Source organism: Equus quagga, chromosome 2 (genome assembly GCF_021613505.1).
Source record: "Equus quagga isolate Etosha38 chromosome 2, UCLA_HA_Equagga_1.0, whole genome shotgun sequence".
NCBI lineage: Eukaryota > Metazoa > Chordata > Mammalia > Perissodactyla > Equidae > Equus > Equus quagga.
In genome coordinates, this window is record NC_060268.1 from 44,980,437 (window position 1) to 44,998,153 (window position 17,717).

Below are 17,717 nucleotides of genomic sequence, written 5' to 3' on the forward strand. Positions count from 1 at the left end.
TGTGTGTGTGTGTGTGTGTGTGTGTGTGTGTTAACAAACACATAACATCAGATCTACCCTCTAAACAAATTTTTAAGTGTACAGTATAGTTAACTATAAATACAACTTGTGCAGCAGATCACCAGAAATTTTTCATCCTGCATGACTGAAACTCTATACCCATTAAACAGCAACAACCCATTTCTGCCTCACCCCAGGCCCTGGTAACCACCATTCTACTTTCTGTTTCTATGAGTTCAATTACTCTAGATAACTCATATAAGTGGAATCTGCAGTATCGTCCTTCTGAGAATGTGAGTGGCTTATTTCAATTAACATAATGTTCTCAACGTTCATTCATGTAGCATGTGACAGATTTCCTTCTTTTTTATGGCTGAATAGTCATTATGTGTATATATCACATTTTCTTATGCATTAATCCATCAGTGGACATTTAGCTTGTTTCCACCTATTGGCTACAATGAATAACACTGATACGAACGTGGGAGTGCAAATATCTCTTCAAAATCCTGATTTCAATTCTTTTGGATAAATACCCAGAAGCAGAATTGTTGGATCACAGGGGAGTTCTATTTTTAATTTTTGAGGAAACTCCATACTGTTTTTCATAGCAGCTGCATCATTTTACATTCCCACCAGTGCCAAAGGATTCTAAATTCTGCACATCATCACCAAAATTTGCTATTTTCTGTTTGTTTGTTTTGTATAATGGCCATCCTATCAGGTATGAGGTGATATCTTACTGTGAACTTGATTTGCATTTCTCTGATGATTACTGGTTGAGCATCTTTTCATAGACCTGTTGACCATCCATGTGTCTTCTTCGGAGAAATGTCTATTCAAGTCATTTGCCCATTTTTAAATCAGATTATTTGTTTTTTTGTTACTGAGTTGTAAAAATTCCTTATATATTTTTAAAATTAACCCTTTATCAGATATATGGTTTGCAAATATTTTCTCCCATTCTGTAGGTTGCATTTTCACTCTGTTGATTGTTTCATTTGCTGTACAGAAATTTTTTAGTTTAACGTAGTCTCACTTGTCTTATTTTGCACTTGCTGTCTGTGTTTTTGGTGTCATATCCAAGAAATCATTGCCAAGACCAAAGATATAAAATTTTGCCCTTATGTTTTCTCCTAGGAGTTTTATAGTTTCAGATCTTAACGTATAAATCTTTAATCTATTTTAAGTTGATTTTTGTGTATGGTATAAGGTAAGAGTCCAACTTCATTCTTTTACACGTGAATACTCAGTTTTCCCAACACCACTGGTTGAAAAGATGATCATTTCTCCATAGTGTATTCTGGCAACCTTGTCAAAGATCATTTGACCATATATGCATAGGTTTATTTCTGGGCTTTCTATTCTGTTCCATTGGTCTATATGTCTGTCTTTATGCCAGTACCATACTGTTTCTATTACTGTAGCTTTGTAATATGTTCTGAAATCAGTAAGTTTGATGTCTCCAGCTTTGTTCTTCTTTCTCAAGATTGTTTTGGCTATTTGGAGTCCTCTGTGAGTCCAAAGAAATTTGGGGATTGTTTTTATATTTCTGTAAAAAATGCCATTGGAATTTTGATAGGGATTGCATTGAATCCGTAGATTACTTTGGGTAGTATGGACATTGTAACAACATGGGATGTCTTTCTATTTACCTGTGTTTAATTTCTTTCAGCAATGTTTTCTAGTTTTCAGTGTACAAGTCTTTTGCCTTCTTGGTCAAGTTTATTCTTAAGTATTTCATTCTTTTTGATGCCATTGTAAATGATACTGTTTTCTTAATTTCTTTTTCTGATTGTTCATTGTTAGTGTATAGAAATGCAATGGATTTTTATACATTGATTTTGTATGCTACAACTTTGCTGAACTTGTTTATTAGCTCTAACAAGTTTTTTGTGGAATCTTTAGGGTTTTCTACATATAGGATCATGTCATCTGTGAAGAAAGATCATTTTACTTCTTCCTTTCCAATTTGAATGCCTTTTCTTTCTTTTTCTTGCCTAATTCTTCTGGCTAGTACTTCTAGTACTATGTTGAACAGAAGTGGTAAAAGTGGGCATCTTGTCTGTTCCTGATCTTAGAGGAAAAGCTTTCAGTTTTTCACCATTGAGTATGATATTAGCTGTGGACCTTACACATATGGCCTTTATTATGTTGAGGTGATTTCCTTCTATTCCCAGTTTGTTGACTGTTTTTCTTTTTTATCGTGAAAGGATGCTTAATTTTGTCAAATGCTTTTTCTTCATCTATTGAGATGATCAAGTGATTTTTATCTTTCATTTTGTTAACATGATGTGTCACATTGATTGATTTTCTTTGTTGAACCATCCTGGCATTCCAGGAATTAATTCCACTTGGTCATGGTGTACGATCCTTTTAATGCAGTGTTGAATTTAGTTTGCTAGTATTTTGTTGAGGACTTTTGCATCTATCTTCATCAGTGATGTTGGCCTGTAGTTTTCTTTTCTTGTAGTGTCTTTTTCTGGTTTTGGTGTCAGGGTAATGCTGGCTTTATAAAACGAGTTTGGAAGCATTCCTCTTCTTCAATGTTTTGGAAAAGTTTAAGAAAAATTGGCATTAGTTTCTCTTTAAATATTTGGTATAATTCACCAGTGAAGCCATCTGGTCCTGGACTTTTCTTTATTGGGATGTTTTTGATTAGTGATTCAGTCTCTTCACTAGTAATTCAGCTCTTCAGGTTTCCTATTTCTTCATGATTCAGTCTTGGTAGGTTATATGTTTTTAGGAATTTATCCATTTCTTCTGGGTTATCCAATTTATTGGCATATAATCATTCTTGGTAATCTCTTATAATCATTTAATATTTTTGGCATCAATTTTAATATCTCCTCTTTCGTTTCTGATTTTATTTATTTGAGTCTTCCCTCTTGTTTTCTTAGCTAATGTAGCTAAAGGCTTGTCAATTTTGTTTATCTTTTCAAAAAACCAAACCGTAGATTTGTGGATTTTTCCTATTGTTTTTCTATTCTCTTTCATTTATTTCTGCTCTAATCAGAGTTATTTCCTTTATTCAGCTAATTTTGGGATTAGTTTGTTTGTCTTTTTATAGTTCCTTGAGATGTAAAGTTAGCTTGTTATTTAGGATCTTCTTTTTTTCAATGTAGGCATTTATCACTATCAACTTCCTTCATATTGCTTTTGCTGCGTCCCATAGTTTTGGTATGTTGTATTTTCTTTTTCATTTGCCTCCAGATATTTTCTAATTTCTCTTTTGATTTCTTCTTTGACCCATTGGTTGTTCAAGGGTGTGTTGTTTAATTTCTGTATATATGTGAATTTTCCAGTTCTTTTTCTGCTACTAATTTCTAGTTTCATTCCATTGTGATCAGAAAAGATACTCAGTACAACTTCAATCTTCTTAAATTTGCTAAAACTTGTTTTGTGACCTAATGGCTAATCTATCCTAAGATTTGTGACCTAACGTGAATATTCTGAGTGTACTTCAAAAGAACATGTATTTTGTTGCTGTTGGGTGGAATGTTCTATATATATGGCTGTTAGGTCCATTTGGTCGTATAGTGTTGTTTAAGTTCTCTATGTCCTTTTTGTTCTTCTGTCTGGATGCTCCATCTACTATTGAAAGTGGTATTAATATCCCCTATTATTATTGTGTTGCTGTCTATTTCTCCCTTCAGCTCTGTCAATGTTTGCCTCATACGTTTGGGTATTCTGATGTTGGGTGAATATATATTTACAATTGTTATATACAAATGTTATATCATTATGTAATGTCCTTCTTTGTTTCTTTTGACACTTTTTGACTTGAAATCTATTGTGTCTGATGTAAGTATGGCCACCTGCTCCCTTTTGGTTATAATTTTCACAGAATATCTTTATCCATCCTTTTGCTTTCAGCCTATGTGTGTCCTTAAATCTAAAGTGAGCCTCTTATAGACAGCATAGAATTAGATCTTGTTTTTTTATGCATTCAACTACTCTAAAGTCTTTTGATTGTGGAATTTAATCCATTTACATTTAAAGTAATTATTGATAGGGAAGGACTTACTATTACATTTTGTTAATTATTTTTTGTCCAGGATCATTTCTGTCTACAGGCATCCTCTGCTCCAGCTGTATATCTTTTATTTGCTTAATACCATTGTACTTCTCTGTCTGTTCCTGTGGTTACTTCTCTATGTTCTAAATGTCCCCCTTTTAAAATTTTTCCCTCTTTTAAGGTTCATTTTACGTGTCAGACCTTTCAATAAGCCTTTTCAGTTTGCCTCAACTAGAGCACTCCTCTATCCTGAGAAACACCATAGAGCTTTAGTTGAAACATTCTTAAGCCCTTCATTCTTATGGTATAATTATTTAAGCATCTGTTTTATGAATTTATAAGCACCCTGAGAGCAAGGACTATGCCCATGATACTGACCAATAGTCAACTATGAATCCCTGTACTTCCAGGTAGTAGGTATTCATTTAATTCACTGAATTGAATTGAGAAAGACAGAATGAGTCTGTCCTCTATTTCATCCTCCAGGGTGGCTCTCACTCGAACCCCTCCAACTAGTTTCTATATAGCACTTCCTGCTGTAGCTGGAGGGTTCAAGAAAAAGTAAACCCTTAGCCTTGAACTTTCTTCAATATCAGATTTTGGATCTATCATTCAGAGTAACCTTAATCACAAGATCCTGTGAAAACTGTAACGAGAGGTCAATGATACCTTGCCTTCAGGATCCACCAGGAGAAGATGTTTTGCCTGGCCTCCCTGTAGTCCACTCAGCACATATTGGCCAGGAGATGTTACACTCTCTCGAACCAAAAAGTCCCCATCCTTTACCAAAAGGCTTTCTGCTGCCTTCCTGCTCAGCTTGCCATGGTAGCAGTCTTCATTCCGCAGCTGCTGCTTAATGTGTGGCAGAGAATGTGAGTTGGCAGGCTGGACCGTGGCACCTGGCTGAACAGTTTCTGGCGCTTCTGAAGTCAAAACACAAAGAGAGATATCACCAAGTTACCTCCTCATCCATCCATTTATTCATTCATTCAACTAGTCAGCAAACATAACCTGAGGCCCTACTGTGTGCCAGGTACTCTTTAAACAATGCTGTTCCTGGAACAAATGGAGTTTTTGTTTCCAGAACTTCCAACAGGCTCTAATTTAATGGTAGATCCAAACATTGCCTTTGGCTTCTGTTACCAGGAAAGCCTTGCCCAGGGGCAGGAGTTTTCCTTTCAGAAGAGAAATGGAACTGACCCATGAGAACCGCTTTCATAACTGCAGAGAGAGGCTCTTTATGTCCCACGGGCTGTATGCTAAAGAGAAAGAGGCTTATGCTGTGCCTGGATTACAGATAACTTCCAAAACATTTCCAACATTCCCAAACTCTTTGAAAACGCCTACAGTAACTTTGGGCTATGGCCAATTTTTAGCATTTAGCTTTTTTTAAAACCAAATTGCTAATGTGCTTCAGAGATGCTTCTGACCAAAACCTTCAAAGCTATGCTGAACCTCACAGCATTCCTATTACATGACCACTCTATTGTTTGTCATTCACCTGCCTGGACAAAGGAGAGTCCATCAGGTAAAAGAAGGCAAAACCTCAGGAAGGTATGGCCTGAGGCAGCTCCCTAAGGCTCTGCAGAATAAATGTTATCCAGAGTCGAGAGCACTGGGGAGGAGAGGTACATCCAGGTAGCACTTAATAGTACTATTGATACTCACAGTGATAATAATTATTACATAGTTTTCATTTATTGAGTATGACAGGCACTGCTCAACGCTTTACATATATCATCTTGTTTTACTCTCAAAATTAGACAGGTAAGGACATGGGTTTTTAAAAAGGCTAAATGACTTACCCAATATCACACTCCTAACGTGTAGATCTTGGATTTGAAGTAAGATCTGACTCCAAAGCCCAGATTCTTAATTACCACACTCTAAGGCCCTTGCTTTGGATGTGAAAATCTTTTAATTTTCAAAACTGGTCTAGCCACTCTCACTTTTGTAGTACCCACAAAGGTCCCTAGTAGATAGCGAGGATATCAAGATGATATATAGCATCTCCAGAAATAATAACATAAAATTCTTATGTCTGAATCCAGGTGAAAGTTGTATCTTTAATATGGCAAATTTGCTAAGAAAATAATAAATCAGACTTTGTCTTTTTAAACGCAAAGGATCTTTTCCATAGAAACCAGCCTTAGTCTTTATAAACGCAAAGGAGCGTTTAGGTTCCTTATATAGGGGTCTAACAAATGAGACATCCTATTGACTCTAAGTTTTAAAGTTTACACATGACAATCCTATGAAGTCACTGATGTAGGCAAACAGTGCCCTATAGACATAATCCAATTCTCCTGTTAATACGTTGTAGTTTGTGTCTACTTAAGAACTTCTCTCAGTAGGATTGGTGGTTACCAGAAGGGAATTGGGGAGGGAGGCGGGTGACAGAGATGACAAGGCACATGTGTATGGTGATGGAAAATAATCAGTCTTCGGTGGCAAACATGACGCAGTTTACACAGAAATCAAAATATAGTGATGTACACCTGAAATTTATATAATATTATAAACCAATGTTACCTCATTAAAAAAAAGAACTTCTCTCTGCACAACACAATTACAATGTAGCATTCACAAATATATCTTTAAAAAGAATCTTTAGTCTATATCTAATGGCTAAAAATATTCTCTACTACAGTCAGGACTATCTAGTGTTGCCAGAAAAAGCCTGAAGAAATGTGTCCAGATTTGATGAATAATACTTGTAGTTGGCCTTAGTGCTGCCTGCTTTCAGGCATAATGGAGGATTTCTGATGAGTAGCCATGTGTGTGTTTGTGTATGTGAGAGAGAAAGTTCTTGTGAGTATGAGGGAGATGCATGCATGCGTGTGTGTGGGTGCACATATCTTAGTGCCTGATGGCTTTTGGTTTATTCTGAGATTATGGTGGAGAGCTTTTGGACAAGGACAAAACAAAAGAAAAACAGACATTATATCATCTTGAAAAGAGGCAACAGATCATGGGCCAGCCTGAGGATATGGACAATATTTTCCTAACACAGTTTCCCAAGTTAACACAAGGACAAAGTACGCTGTGCTAGGAGATTTCAATCATGCAAACATTTGCTAAAAATCTAATTTTTCTAAAAGCAGAATATCTGACAGATTTTTTGAAATTTTGGCCTTAATTTTAAAAGTCACACATGCTAATTTTTTTAAATCTGGGAAACAGAGAAAAACAAAGAAAATCACCTACAGTCCCATCACCAAATACAGCCACTCTTTAACATTGTGTGTATTATCTACTATTGACTCCTTGTCTTACATAAAGTTGACTTTGAGAAAGATAATAATAGTCTAAATATAGTTATGTATGTATAATTTTCGTATAATATTTAATAAATTATTGGCTTGATATAATTATAATATATTTTCTCAGAAGTAGTGAAGGTTAATGAAGCAACAAGGAAGGCAACTCTAGATTTAATTGAAACCAAAAAAGAAAAAAAGTGATAGGAATCACGGAAGAAAGTAGTCATGTCATCTTGGAGTTTCATTAGCAACTAAAGACATATTGTTCACAATCAGAAATTCAAGAAAGCACAAGATAGATATGAATATCTATACTCACATGCAGCTGATGGGTAAAACCTTTGAAAGGGGGGAATATTGATTAAGGAAGAGAAAAGAATCTAACACGCAAAATCTGGATTAAACAATTGCAAGTAATCCAAATGAGAAAGGAAGAATGAAACATCGAAAGAAACCAATGTAAACTGTGAAGACAGCATATTGATGCACTCAATTTCTTAAAAGCACATGTAAACAGGGTTTTTTTTAATAGCATTTATTATTATATTAGTGAAGGACTGGGAAAAAATTAGGTGTCCTTCAATAAGGGACTGGTTATATAAATTATGATGAACTCATACAATTAAATACTATAGAGCAACTGAAAATAACAAAGGTTTAAGCACTGAACATGGGAGCACATAAAATATAAATCAAATATTAAGAGACCTGAATAGAGAAATACACTGCAATACAATAGTAGTAGGGTGGATCAATCTTCCCAAGCAAAAGGAGGAGGATTTGCAGTGGATGTTAGATCAGGGCTAATCTCCCTCAAAAAAAAAAAAGTAGTAGGGAACTTGAATACCCCAATTTCAATAATAGACAGATCATCCAGACATAAAATCAATAGGAGAACATTAGACTTAAACTACACATTAGACCAGATGGACTTAACAGACATTTACAGAACATTCCATCCAACGCAAATAGAATACCCATTCTTCTCAAGAATAGATGGAACATTCTCCAGGACAGATCATATATCAGGCCACAAAACAGGTCCCAGTAAATTTGAGAAGATTTAAGTAATATCAAGCATATTTTTCAATCACAATAGCATGAAACTAGAAATCAATTACAAGAGGAAAACTGGAAAATTCACAAATATGTGGAGATTAAACAACAAGCTACTGAACAACCAATGAATCAAAGAAGAAATCAAAAGAAAAACCAGAAAATATCTTGCGACAAATGAAAATGGAAATATTACATACCAAAACTAATGGGATGCAGCAAAAGTCATTCTAAGAAGGAAGTTCATAGCAACTAATACCAACATGAGAGGAAAAAAAAAGACCTCAAATAAATAACCTAACTTTACATCTCAAGGAACTACAAAATGAAGAACAAACTGAACCCAAGTTTAATAGAAGGAAATAAATAACAAAGATCAGAGCAGGAATAAATGAAAATAGAGAATAAAAGACTATAGAGAAGATCAACGAAGCTGGTTTTCTGAAAAGATAAACAAAATAAACAAAGCTTTAGCTAGACTTTCCAAGAAAAAAAGAGAGAAGACACAAATAAATAAAATTAGAAGTGAAAGAAGAGATATTATAAGTAATACCACACAAATACAAAGGACCATAAGAGACTACTCTGAACAAGTGTATGCCAACAAATTGGATAACCTAGAAGAAATGGATAAATTCCTAAAAACATTCAACCTACCAAGATTGAATCATGAAGAAAGAGGAAATATGAACAGATGGATTACTAGTAAGAAGATTGAATCACTAGTCAAAGCCTTCCAACAAAGAAAAGTCCAGGACCAGATGACTTCACTGGTGAATTCTACCAAACATTTAAAGAGAAATTAACACTGATCCTCCTCAAATTCTTCCAAAAAATAGGAGGGAACACTTCCACACTCATTTCCCAAAGCCAGCATTACCCTGATACCAAAACCAGACAAGGACACCATGAAAAAGAAAATTACAGGCCAATATCCCTGATGAATATAGATGCAAAAACCCTTAACAAAATATTAGCAAACTGAATTCAACAATACATTAAAAGGATCATACAGCATGATCAAGTGGAATTTATTCCAGGGATGTAAGGATAGTTCAATATCCACAAAACAATCAACATGATATACCACATTAACAAAATGAAAGATAAAAATCATACAATCATCTCAATAGATGGAGAAAAAGCATTTGACAAAATTCAACATCCATTCATCATAAAAACTCTCAACAAAGTCAGTATAAAGGGAATGTACCTCAACATGATAAAGGCCATATATGACAAGCTCACAGCTAACATCATGCTCAGCGACGAAAAACTGAAAGCTTTTCCTCTCAGATCAGGAACAAGACAGGATGTCCACTCTCACCCCTTCTAGTCAACATAGTATTACAAGTCCTAGCCAGGGAATTAAGCAAGAAAAAGAAATAAAACGTATCCAAATCAGAAATGAAGAAGTAAAACTGTCTCTATTTGCAAATGACATATTATATATAGAAATTCCTAAAGAATCCACCAAAAAAACTGTTAGAAGTAATAAACAAATTCAGTAAAGTTGCAGGATACAAAATCAATATACAAAAATTAGTTGCATTTTCATGCACTAATAAACTATCAGAAAGAGAAATTAAGAAAACAATCTCATTTACAATAGCATCAAAAAGAATAAAATACTTAAGAATAAATCTAACCAAGGAAGTGAAAGATCTGTACACTGAAAACTATAAGATACTAATGAAAGAAATTAAAGAAGACACAAATAAACGGAAAAATATCCTATGCTCATGAATTGGAAGAATTAGTATTTTTAAAATATCCATACTACCCAAAGCAATCTACAGATTCAATGCAATCCCTATCAAAATTTCAATAGCATTTTTCACAGAAATAAAACTAACAATCCTAAAATCTGTATGGAACCACAAAAGACCTCAAATAGCCAAAGCAATCTCGAGAAAAAAGAACAAAGCTGGAGGCATCATGCTTCCTGATTTCAAACTATATTACAAAGCTATAGTAATCAAAACAGTATGGTACTGGCATAAAAACAGACACATAGATCAATGGAACAGAATAGAGAGCCAAGAAATAAACCCATTCATATATGGTCAATTAATTTATGACAAAGAGCCAAGTACATACAATGGGGAAAGGATAGTCTCTTCAGTAAATGGTGTTGGGAGAACTGGACAGCCACATGCAAAAGAATGAAATGGGACCCCTACCTTACACCATACACAAAAATCAACTCAAAACAGATTAAAGACTTGAATGTAAGACCTGAAACCATAAAACTCCTGGAAGAAAACATAAGGGGTAAGCTCTTTGACATCAGTCTTGGCAACGATTTTTTTGGATTTGACACCAAAAGCAAAGGCAACAAAAGCAAAAGTAAACAGGCAGGACTACATCAAACCCAAAACCTGCACAGCAAAGGAAATCATCAATAAACTGAAAAGGCAACCTATGGAATCAGAGAAAATATTTGCAAATCATTTATCTGATTAGGGGTTAATATACAAAATATGTAAAGAATACATACAACTCAATAGCAAAACAACAAACAATCCAATTAAAAAATGGGGAGAGGAACTGAATAGACATTTTTCCAAAAACACACAAATGGCCAACAGGTACATGAAAAGATGCTCAACATCACTCATCATCAGGGAAATACAAATCAAAATCACAATGAAACATCACCTCGCATCTGTTAGAATGGCTATCATCAAAAAAACAAGAGATACTTAAAATTTTCATTTTAGTTATTTAAAAGGCATTTAGAGCTTCAAGAATGATTTTGTACACAATGCTGTTTTAAATTTTAACTAATCTCATAGAATTGAAGTACTCTTCATTATAAGAAAATCTGAAAGTTCATTAAACATTTTTCAAGATCACCAACAGACCGGCTATTTGGTCCCTTTTCACTTTGCTACTTTTAAGAATAGGACCTATTTTTTGGATTACTATCTGAGAATTTCATGGATTCACTCCTGGATGCAAGAGACAAAAAAACACTTAATTCATAACTTTCTTATGCAATGTAGTAAAAAATAAAGCTCACACAAAAAATCTTAAAAAATAAAGCGATGAGATAAGTGTTGGCAAGAATGTGGATAAAAGAGAACCCTTGTGCACTGTTGGTAAGAATGTAAATTGGTGTAGGCTTATGAAAATGGCATGGAAGTAGTTAAAAAAAATTAAAAATAGAACTTCTAAATGATCCAGCAATTCCACTTCTGGGGATACATCTAAATGGAAACAAAATCACTGTCTCAAAGAGATATCTTCACCCCTATATTCATTGCAACACTATTTGCCATAGCCAAGACAGGGAAACAATCTAGGTATCCATTGACAGGTGAAGGATAAAGTAAATGTGAGATATATATGTGATGGAATATTATTCAGCCATAAAAAAGACAGAAATCCTGCCATTTGCAACAACATGGATGGACCACGAGAGCATTGTGCTAAGTGAAATGAGTCAGACAGAGAAAGACAAAAAGTGTATGATCTCACTTATATTTGGAATCTTAAAAAACCAAACTCATAGAAACAGAAAACAGATTGGTGATTGTCAGAGGCAGGGAGTGAGGGGTGGGGGGATGGGTGAAGGTGGTAAAAAAGTACAATCTTCCAGTTATAAGATAAATAAGTGCTGGGAATGTAACGTACAGCATGGTGACTATAGTTAACAATACTGTATTGCATATTTGAAAGTTGCTAAGAGAGTAGATCCTAAAAGTTTTCATCATAAAAAAAAAAGTTTGTAACTATATGAAGTAATGGATGACAACTAAACTTAGCGTGGTAACCATTTTGTAATATATACATATATCAAATTGTTATATGGTACACCTTAAACTAATACATTATATGTCAATTATATCTGAACTAAATTGGAAAAAAAGAAAATAGCAAAGGATATTATGTGCTAATTTGGTCAAATCTCTAAAATAGAAGAGAGAAATAAGCAAGTATAGGAGGTTATCATAACTTCCTTTTTTTTTTAAAGATTGGCCCTGAGCTAACATCTGTTGCCAATCTTTTCTTTTTTTCTTTTTTTCTCCTCAAAACCCCCTAGTACACAGTTGTATATTCTAGTTGTGAGTGCTTCTGGCTCTGCTATTTGGGACGCCGCCTCAGCGTGGCCTGATGTCCATGCCCAGGATCCAAACCGGGGAAACCCTGGGCCACCAAAGCAGAGTGTGCGAACTTAACCACTTGGCCACGGGGCTGGCCCTATAACTTCCATTTTTTTAACGGAGATAGCTAGCTAGCTACCTAGCTAGCGGTATACAAGTAGAGAGAAACTTAACTATGCATTAACACTCTGGAAATAATCAGAAGAAACAGTTTATATCTAGGGAGTTGGATACAGTAGTAAAGCCTGGGAGGAACATTTTTTATTTTTATTTTATACCATTCTTTATTATTTGGGTTTCTTCTGTGAGTATTTGCATTACTTTTGAATTAAAAAAAAAAAAACTGTTTATAGAATAAAAAATGTATACAAAAGACAGGATAGCCACATAACTACAGATAAAATCAGAAGAGGGATATAAACTTGTGAGAAAAGGGTCAGGGTTGGGGGACTATGCTCAGTTTTATGTTGTGGGAAGAAAAGCCTACCCATTCTCCCCCACGATATGTTATCATGACGCCATCTCTGGTGTGGGAGGACTATAAGTAGTCAATTCTCTTTATTCACAGTAATTACACAGTAGTTACTTTTATAAAGTTGCCATGAACACTGAATTAGTGAAAATTGAACCATTGCCCTTAGTGGAGAGACAGGGTTAGGCTCCTCAAGCCTCAGATCTCAACATTTTCATCAATCAATCAATATATAACCTTGTGGATATGTGTTTCTGTTTAAAGACACCTTATTTAGTATATATTGTTGATTCATTAACACTGAACTCCCAGCCAACAGCATTATAATTCATGCCTGAAGGAAGCTTATCTAACATACATATTTTCTCTGTAAGGCACATCACAGCCTTCTTGTGCTTAGGAACACTAGACAGCACTTCAGCACTATGCTCAGAGGCCATTTTAAACAGCAAAATCATCAACAAATAGCACGAAAATAGGAAAAATGTGGCACACAATACACAACAAAAGGACACTTGATAGCATGAGAAGTGAAACAAGAAAGCAGAGCATTGCCCTGTCAGCCTCACCTTGGAATATGCAGACTGGGCAACTCAAATTTTTTGTTGCCCTGCACATGTCCACAAATGACCACACAAGTGCCATGAGCACTGAATTGGGGATTACAAATAAATTTTAGTAAGCAAATTCTCAAATATGGAATGCACCAGTTATGAGAATAAACTATATATGGTTTATCAGTATGGGTTACTGGATTTGTGAAAATTATAAAATAGGGATTTATTTGCATTATTGAGAGGAAAAATATGTACACCTTTATAAAGTGTCTAAAAAGTTGGTAGAAAAGGATGTTAACATAAAATGCTAAGCATCAGTGAAAAGCTGACATAGTACCCAAAGAAAAGTTATTTGTAATATAAAGTAAGATTACACATCTATTAAGATATATTACAAAGCCACAGTAATTAGTATATAGTAATGAATATACAGATAAAGAAGAGGCAAGTAGGCCAATACAAAAAGTAGAGTAATAAAGGCCCAGAAACTGATACCCACATATAGGAGAAATCTAGTATAGTAGAGAGTGGCATTAGAGAAAGAGATTACTTGGCCAATGGTATTTGGAAAATTGGATCACCTACATGGATAAAATTAAGTTAGACCCTCTATCTCATAGAAAATATGAAATTCAAACGGAATAAATATTTTATAATGGAAATAAAACTATAAAGCCAATAGAGGATAATGTAGTACAAGCTGGATAAAAAAGAGAAAATTTAATCCAAAGAGAGTAGAAGGAAGACATAATAAAGATAAAATTGGAAATCATAGAAACAGAAAGCAAAAAACAATAGAGAAAATGAAACCAAAACCTGGGTCTTTTGCAAAGATCAACTAAATTAATAAATCTCAAAGAACATTGATGAAGAAAAGAAGAGAGAATACATAAATTATCAATAACAGGAAAGAGAGAAGTCATCTTTCAGGTCATAAAAGGACAATAAAGGAATATTATGGGAAATTTCATGTGGAACTGACTCTAAACAAATAAAGTGGAATCCTACTAAGTTTTTAAGGAAATTACACCATAAAAGAAATCACAATTCCTTCTTGTCTGTGGCTTTTTGACCTCTAAAGCAAACTCCATCTCTCGAGGCACACCAACAGGAAATAGACTGTAATAGTGGTGAAGCCCCCAAGAAAGGCACTTCCTCCAATATCTGCTTTAGATGTACAGTTGGAGGATAATGGCAGGAACAACTCAGAGGGCACAGTTCGGGCCCACAGATGACGATGGACAAGGAGATCTTTCTCATAAAGCTGAACCCGGGTTCAAGAAAATCACTCTCTCCACTTCCAGCTCAGGGAGTCTTCACAATCACTGCCTAGCAGGATATGGTAATTCCTATGGACCAGCGACCACTGTGCGTTTTGCATGCTTCCTTTTTGCGAATGTGGGATTATATTGTGGTTATCTTATTTCTCTTCTGCCACTAATTTTGGGTGTGGAAGTGGGCAGACAACTTGGCAGATAATAAGGATCCCTATTCAATCTCGAGCAAGAGGACTTCACATCACCCAGATGTCATCGACTTTAAGCTGGATGCTGTAATTGTATGCGGTTTATGCAAAGTCTCCCTTGGGAGAGGGCAAATATGTTTTCTGTGAAAAGAAGAGCTCACGGATATTTAGGTAGCAAAAGGTGTGCTGTGACAGAGACAGTTGTGTACTAATATCTATTCTCCCTTTCATTACGGTTTAGAACTCCTAAGTTTTAGCTAGGCACATGGCCACTCAGCTAGAGTAACTTTTCCAGCTCCTTTGAAGGTGGGTATGGCCACATGTCTAAGTTCTGCCAATGTCAAGTTAAAAGAAATGATGTCTGTCACTTCTGGGTCACATCATTTAAAGGAATGTATGTGCCCTCCTCTTGCCTTTCTCTCTTCCCACTGACTGAATACAGATGTGATGGTGAGAGCCCAAGCTCTTAGTCCAGAGATAGAAGACCGTTGCCAAATCAAAGTTCTCAGACCAGAGATCAAAGATATTAGACCAGAGATGGAAGCCAGGTGTCGACAATGACAAAGCTGTCCTACCAGCCCTGTACCACCAATCTTTGGGCTATTAGGTAAAATAAATAAACTTCAGTCCTTTTTATTTTATGGTATTTTGGGGATGTTTCTTTGTTATGGCAGCTTAGACTGGAACTAACAATAAATCAATACAAAAATTAGGCAGTATCAGTACTGATGATTCCCTCCTGCCACGTTTGATAAGAATAAAGATTGTGTCAGAGCTCTTCTTATGTTGGCAGTGAACTGCGGAGCCCTGAAGGCATGCTTGAGAGTTTTAGGCTCGTGTCTCTAACTTGTTTTTATTTTGTTTTACTGAACTTATATTGATAGCAAACTTTTGTCTGGACAAGGGGAGCTAAGTATGCTTAAAGAAGCTAAACAGGATTTTTGAGGGAGGAAGGAAAGAAAGAGGAGGAAATATTAGGGGGAAAAGGTTAAAAGATGTATTTAAGACATTTTGCATAAAAGTATGTATAAAGTTATCCTTATTACAACTTACTAAATTTTCCTTAAATTAGTATTATTTATATTTCGGAGTTGGAGTTAATCTTTTTGGAGGAAGTGATGGTAGGCTGAAATTTGCCTCAAAGGAGTAGCAAGAAGCCCAGGAGGGCTGTGGTTCATTAAATCCTAACAGGACATAAACAGTGAGAGGGTACCAGAGGCCTTAAATTATTCAACATGTTGCCGCCAAGGCAGGGAGAGGGGGAAAGGATGAGAAAAGAAGTCTGGTTATTATGGATTAATTTTGCCTTTTCTTTTTTTTTCTAAAGATTGGCACCTGGACTAACAACTGTTGCCAATCTTTTTTTTTTTTTCTGCTTTATCTCCCCAAACCCCCCCGTACATAGTCATATATCTTAGTTTCAGGTCCTTCTAGTTGTGGGATGTGGGACGCCGCTTCAAAGTGGCCTGACGAGCGGTGCCATGTCCGAGCCCAGGATCTGAACCCTGGGCCACCGCAGCAGAGCGTGTGAACTTAACCACTTGGCCACGGAGCTGGCCCCTTGCCTTTTCATATTATTGAGTTGTCTATGAGAAAAGGCAAAGTTTCTTTGCTTGAGTTATAAAGATTTTTGACATTGAAGGTTTGCTTACAAAGGAACCGGAGTTGTGAATCAACGTACATCCCAGATCACCTAGTTTGGGCCACTCACTAAATGAGTTTTCTAATAACACACTGTTGCTTTGAAAAGTCCACGAAATGGAAGCTATTGAGTGTATACTCTCATGAGTTACTTTTACCAATTGAGGTCCAGAAACTTTTTTTCAAAAAGCTGTCCCTCTAACAAATATTACCTTATCCACACAGGCCACTCTACATTGAACAGTTAAGTTCACTGCAGAAGTCTGAATTATTGCATGTCCCATCATCCATGGCACAGATGCCCTCTGTAGTGGACACGGAGATGCAGTACCAAGATTTCTCTTCAAAGAAGGATCAAGTGCGCCAGGTGTCACCAGTCAGTCTCCAGCTGACCACCCTGTTAGGGTCTGCCTCAGCTGCAGAGAGCTGCTTCATTCAAGGGCTTGCCCTCCCCCATCTGGCCCACATCCAAAGACTGAGATAAGTAGGGCTAAAAGGCTCAGCCCTTTTGGCCCAATGTGGGACAACTCTGACAGACCCCTGTGCTCTCTGTAGGGTTGGCTGAGGCTTTGTCAGCCCTGCATGGAATCTCCACCTCTCCCTCTGCCCAGGCCTGTTTCCTCCTCCTCCCTTCTTCTTCTTCTTTTTTATTAAATTACTTGCTCATGAGATGATTTCTTTCTTTTTTTTAAAGATTGGCACCTGAGCTAACTGTTGCCAATCTTCTTTTTTTTTTTTCCTGCTTTTTCTCCCCAAATCTCCCCAGTACATAGTTGTATATTCTAGTTGTGGGTCTTTCTAGTTGTGGTATGTGGGACGTGGCCTGATGAGTGGTGCCATGTGCGCCCAGGATCTGAACGGGCAAAACCCTGGACTACCGAAGCAAAGCACGCGAACTTAACCACTCAGCCATGGGGCCAGCCCCTCTCCTCCTCCCTTCCTGACGTTGATCCCAAGAAAAACCCTGCATGCCCAGTCTCATCTCAGTGTCTGCTTTCAGAGAACCCAACCAGGTTATTTGGGTGCCGGGAGTGATCTTGGAAAGCTTTCAAGAAGACGGTCCTCTTGCCACCTGGCTGGCAATGAGGACCTTTGTTTCGTAGCCTAGAAAGTTAAGGTGGTCTGATGAAGCCCAG

The 17,717-nt window shown here is 36.2% G+C and overlaps 1 protein-coding gene across 1 annotated transcript in view; it reads right to left on the minus strand.

The window, feature by feature from the left end:
* Positions 1-17,717, minus strand: part of SHC4 (SHC adaptor protein 4) — a 124,526-nt gene that overhangs the window by 4,098 nt on the left and 102,711 nt on the right. Inside the window, exon 11 of the mRNA XM_046654652.1 lies at positions 4,688-4,941. Within this exon, the coding sequence (XP_046510608.1) occupies positions 4,688-4,941 (254 nt within the window). The remainder of the gene's footprint in view (positions 1-4,687; positions 4,942-17,717) is intronic.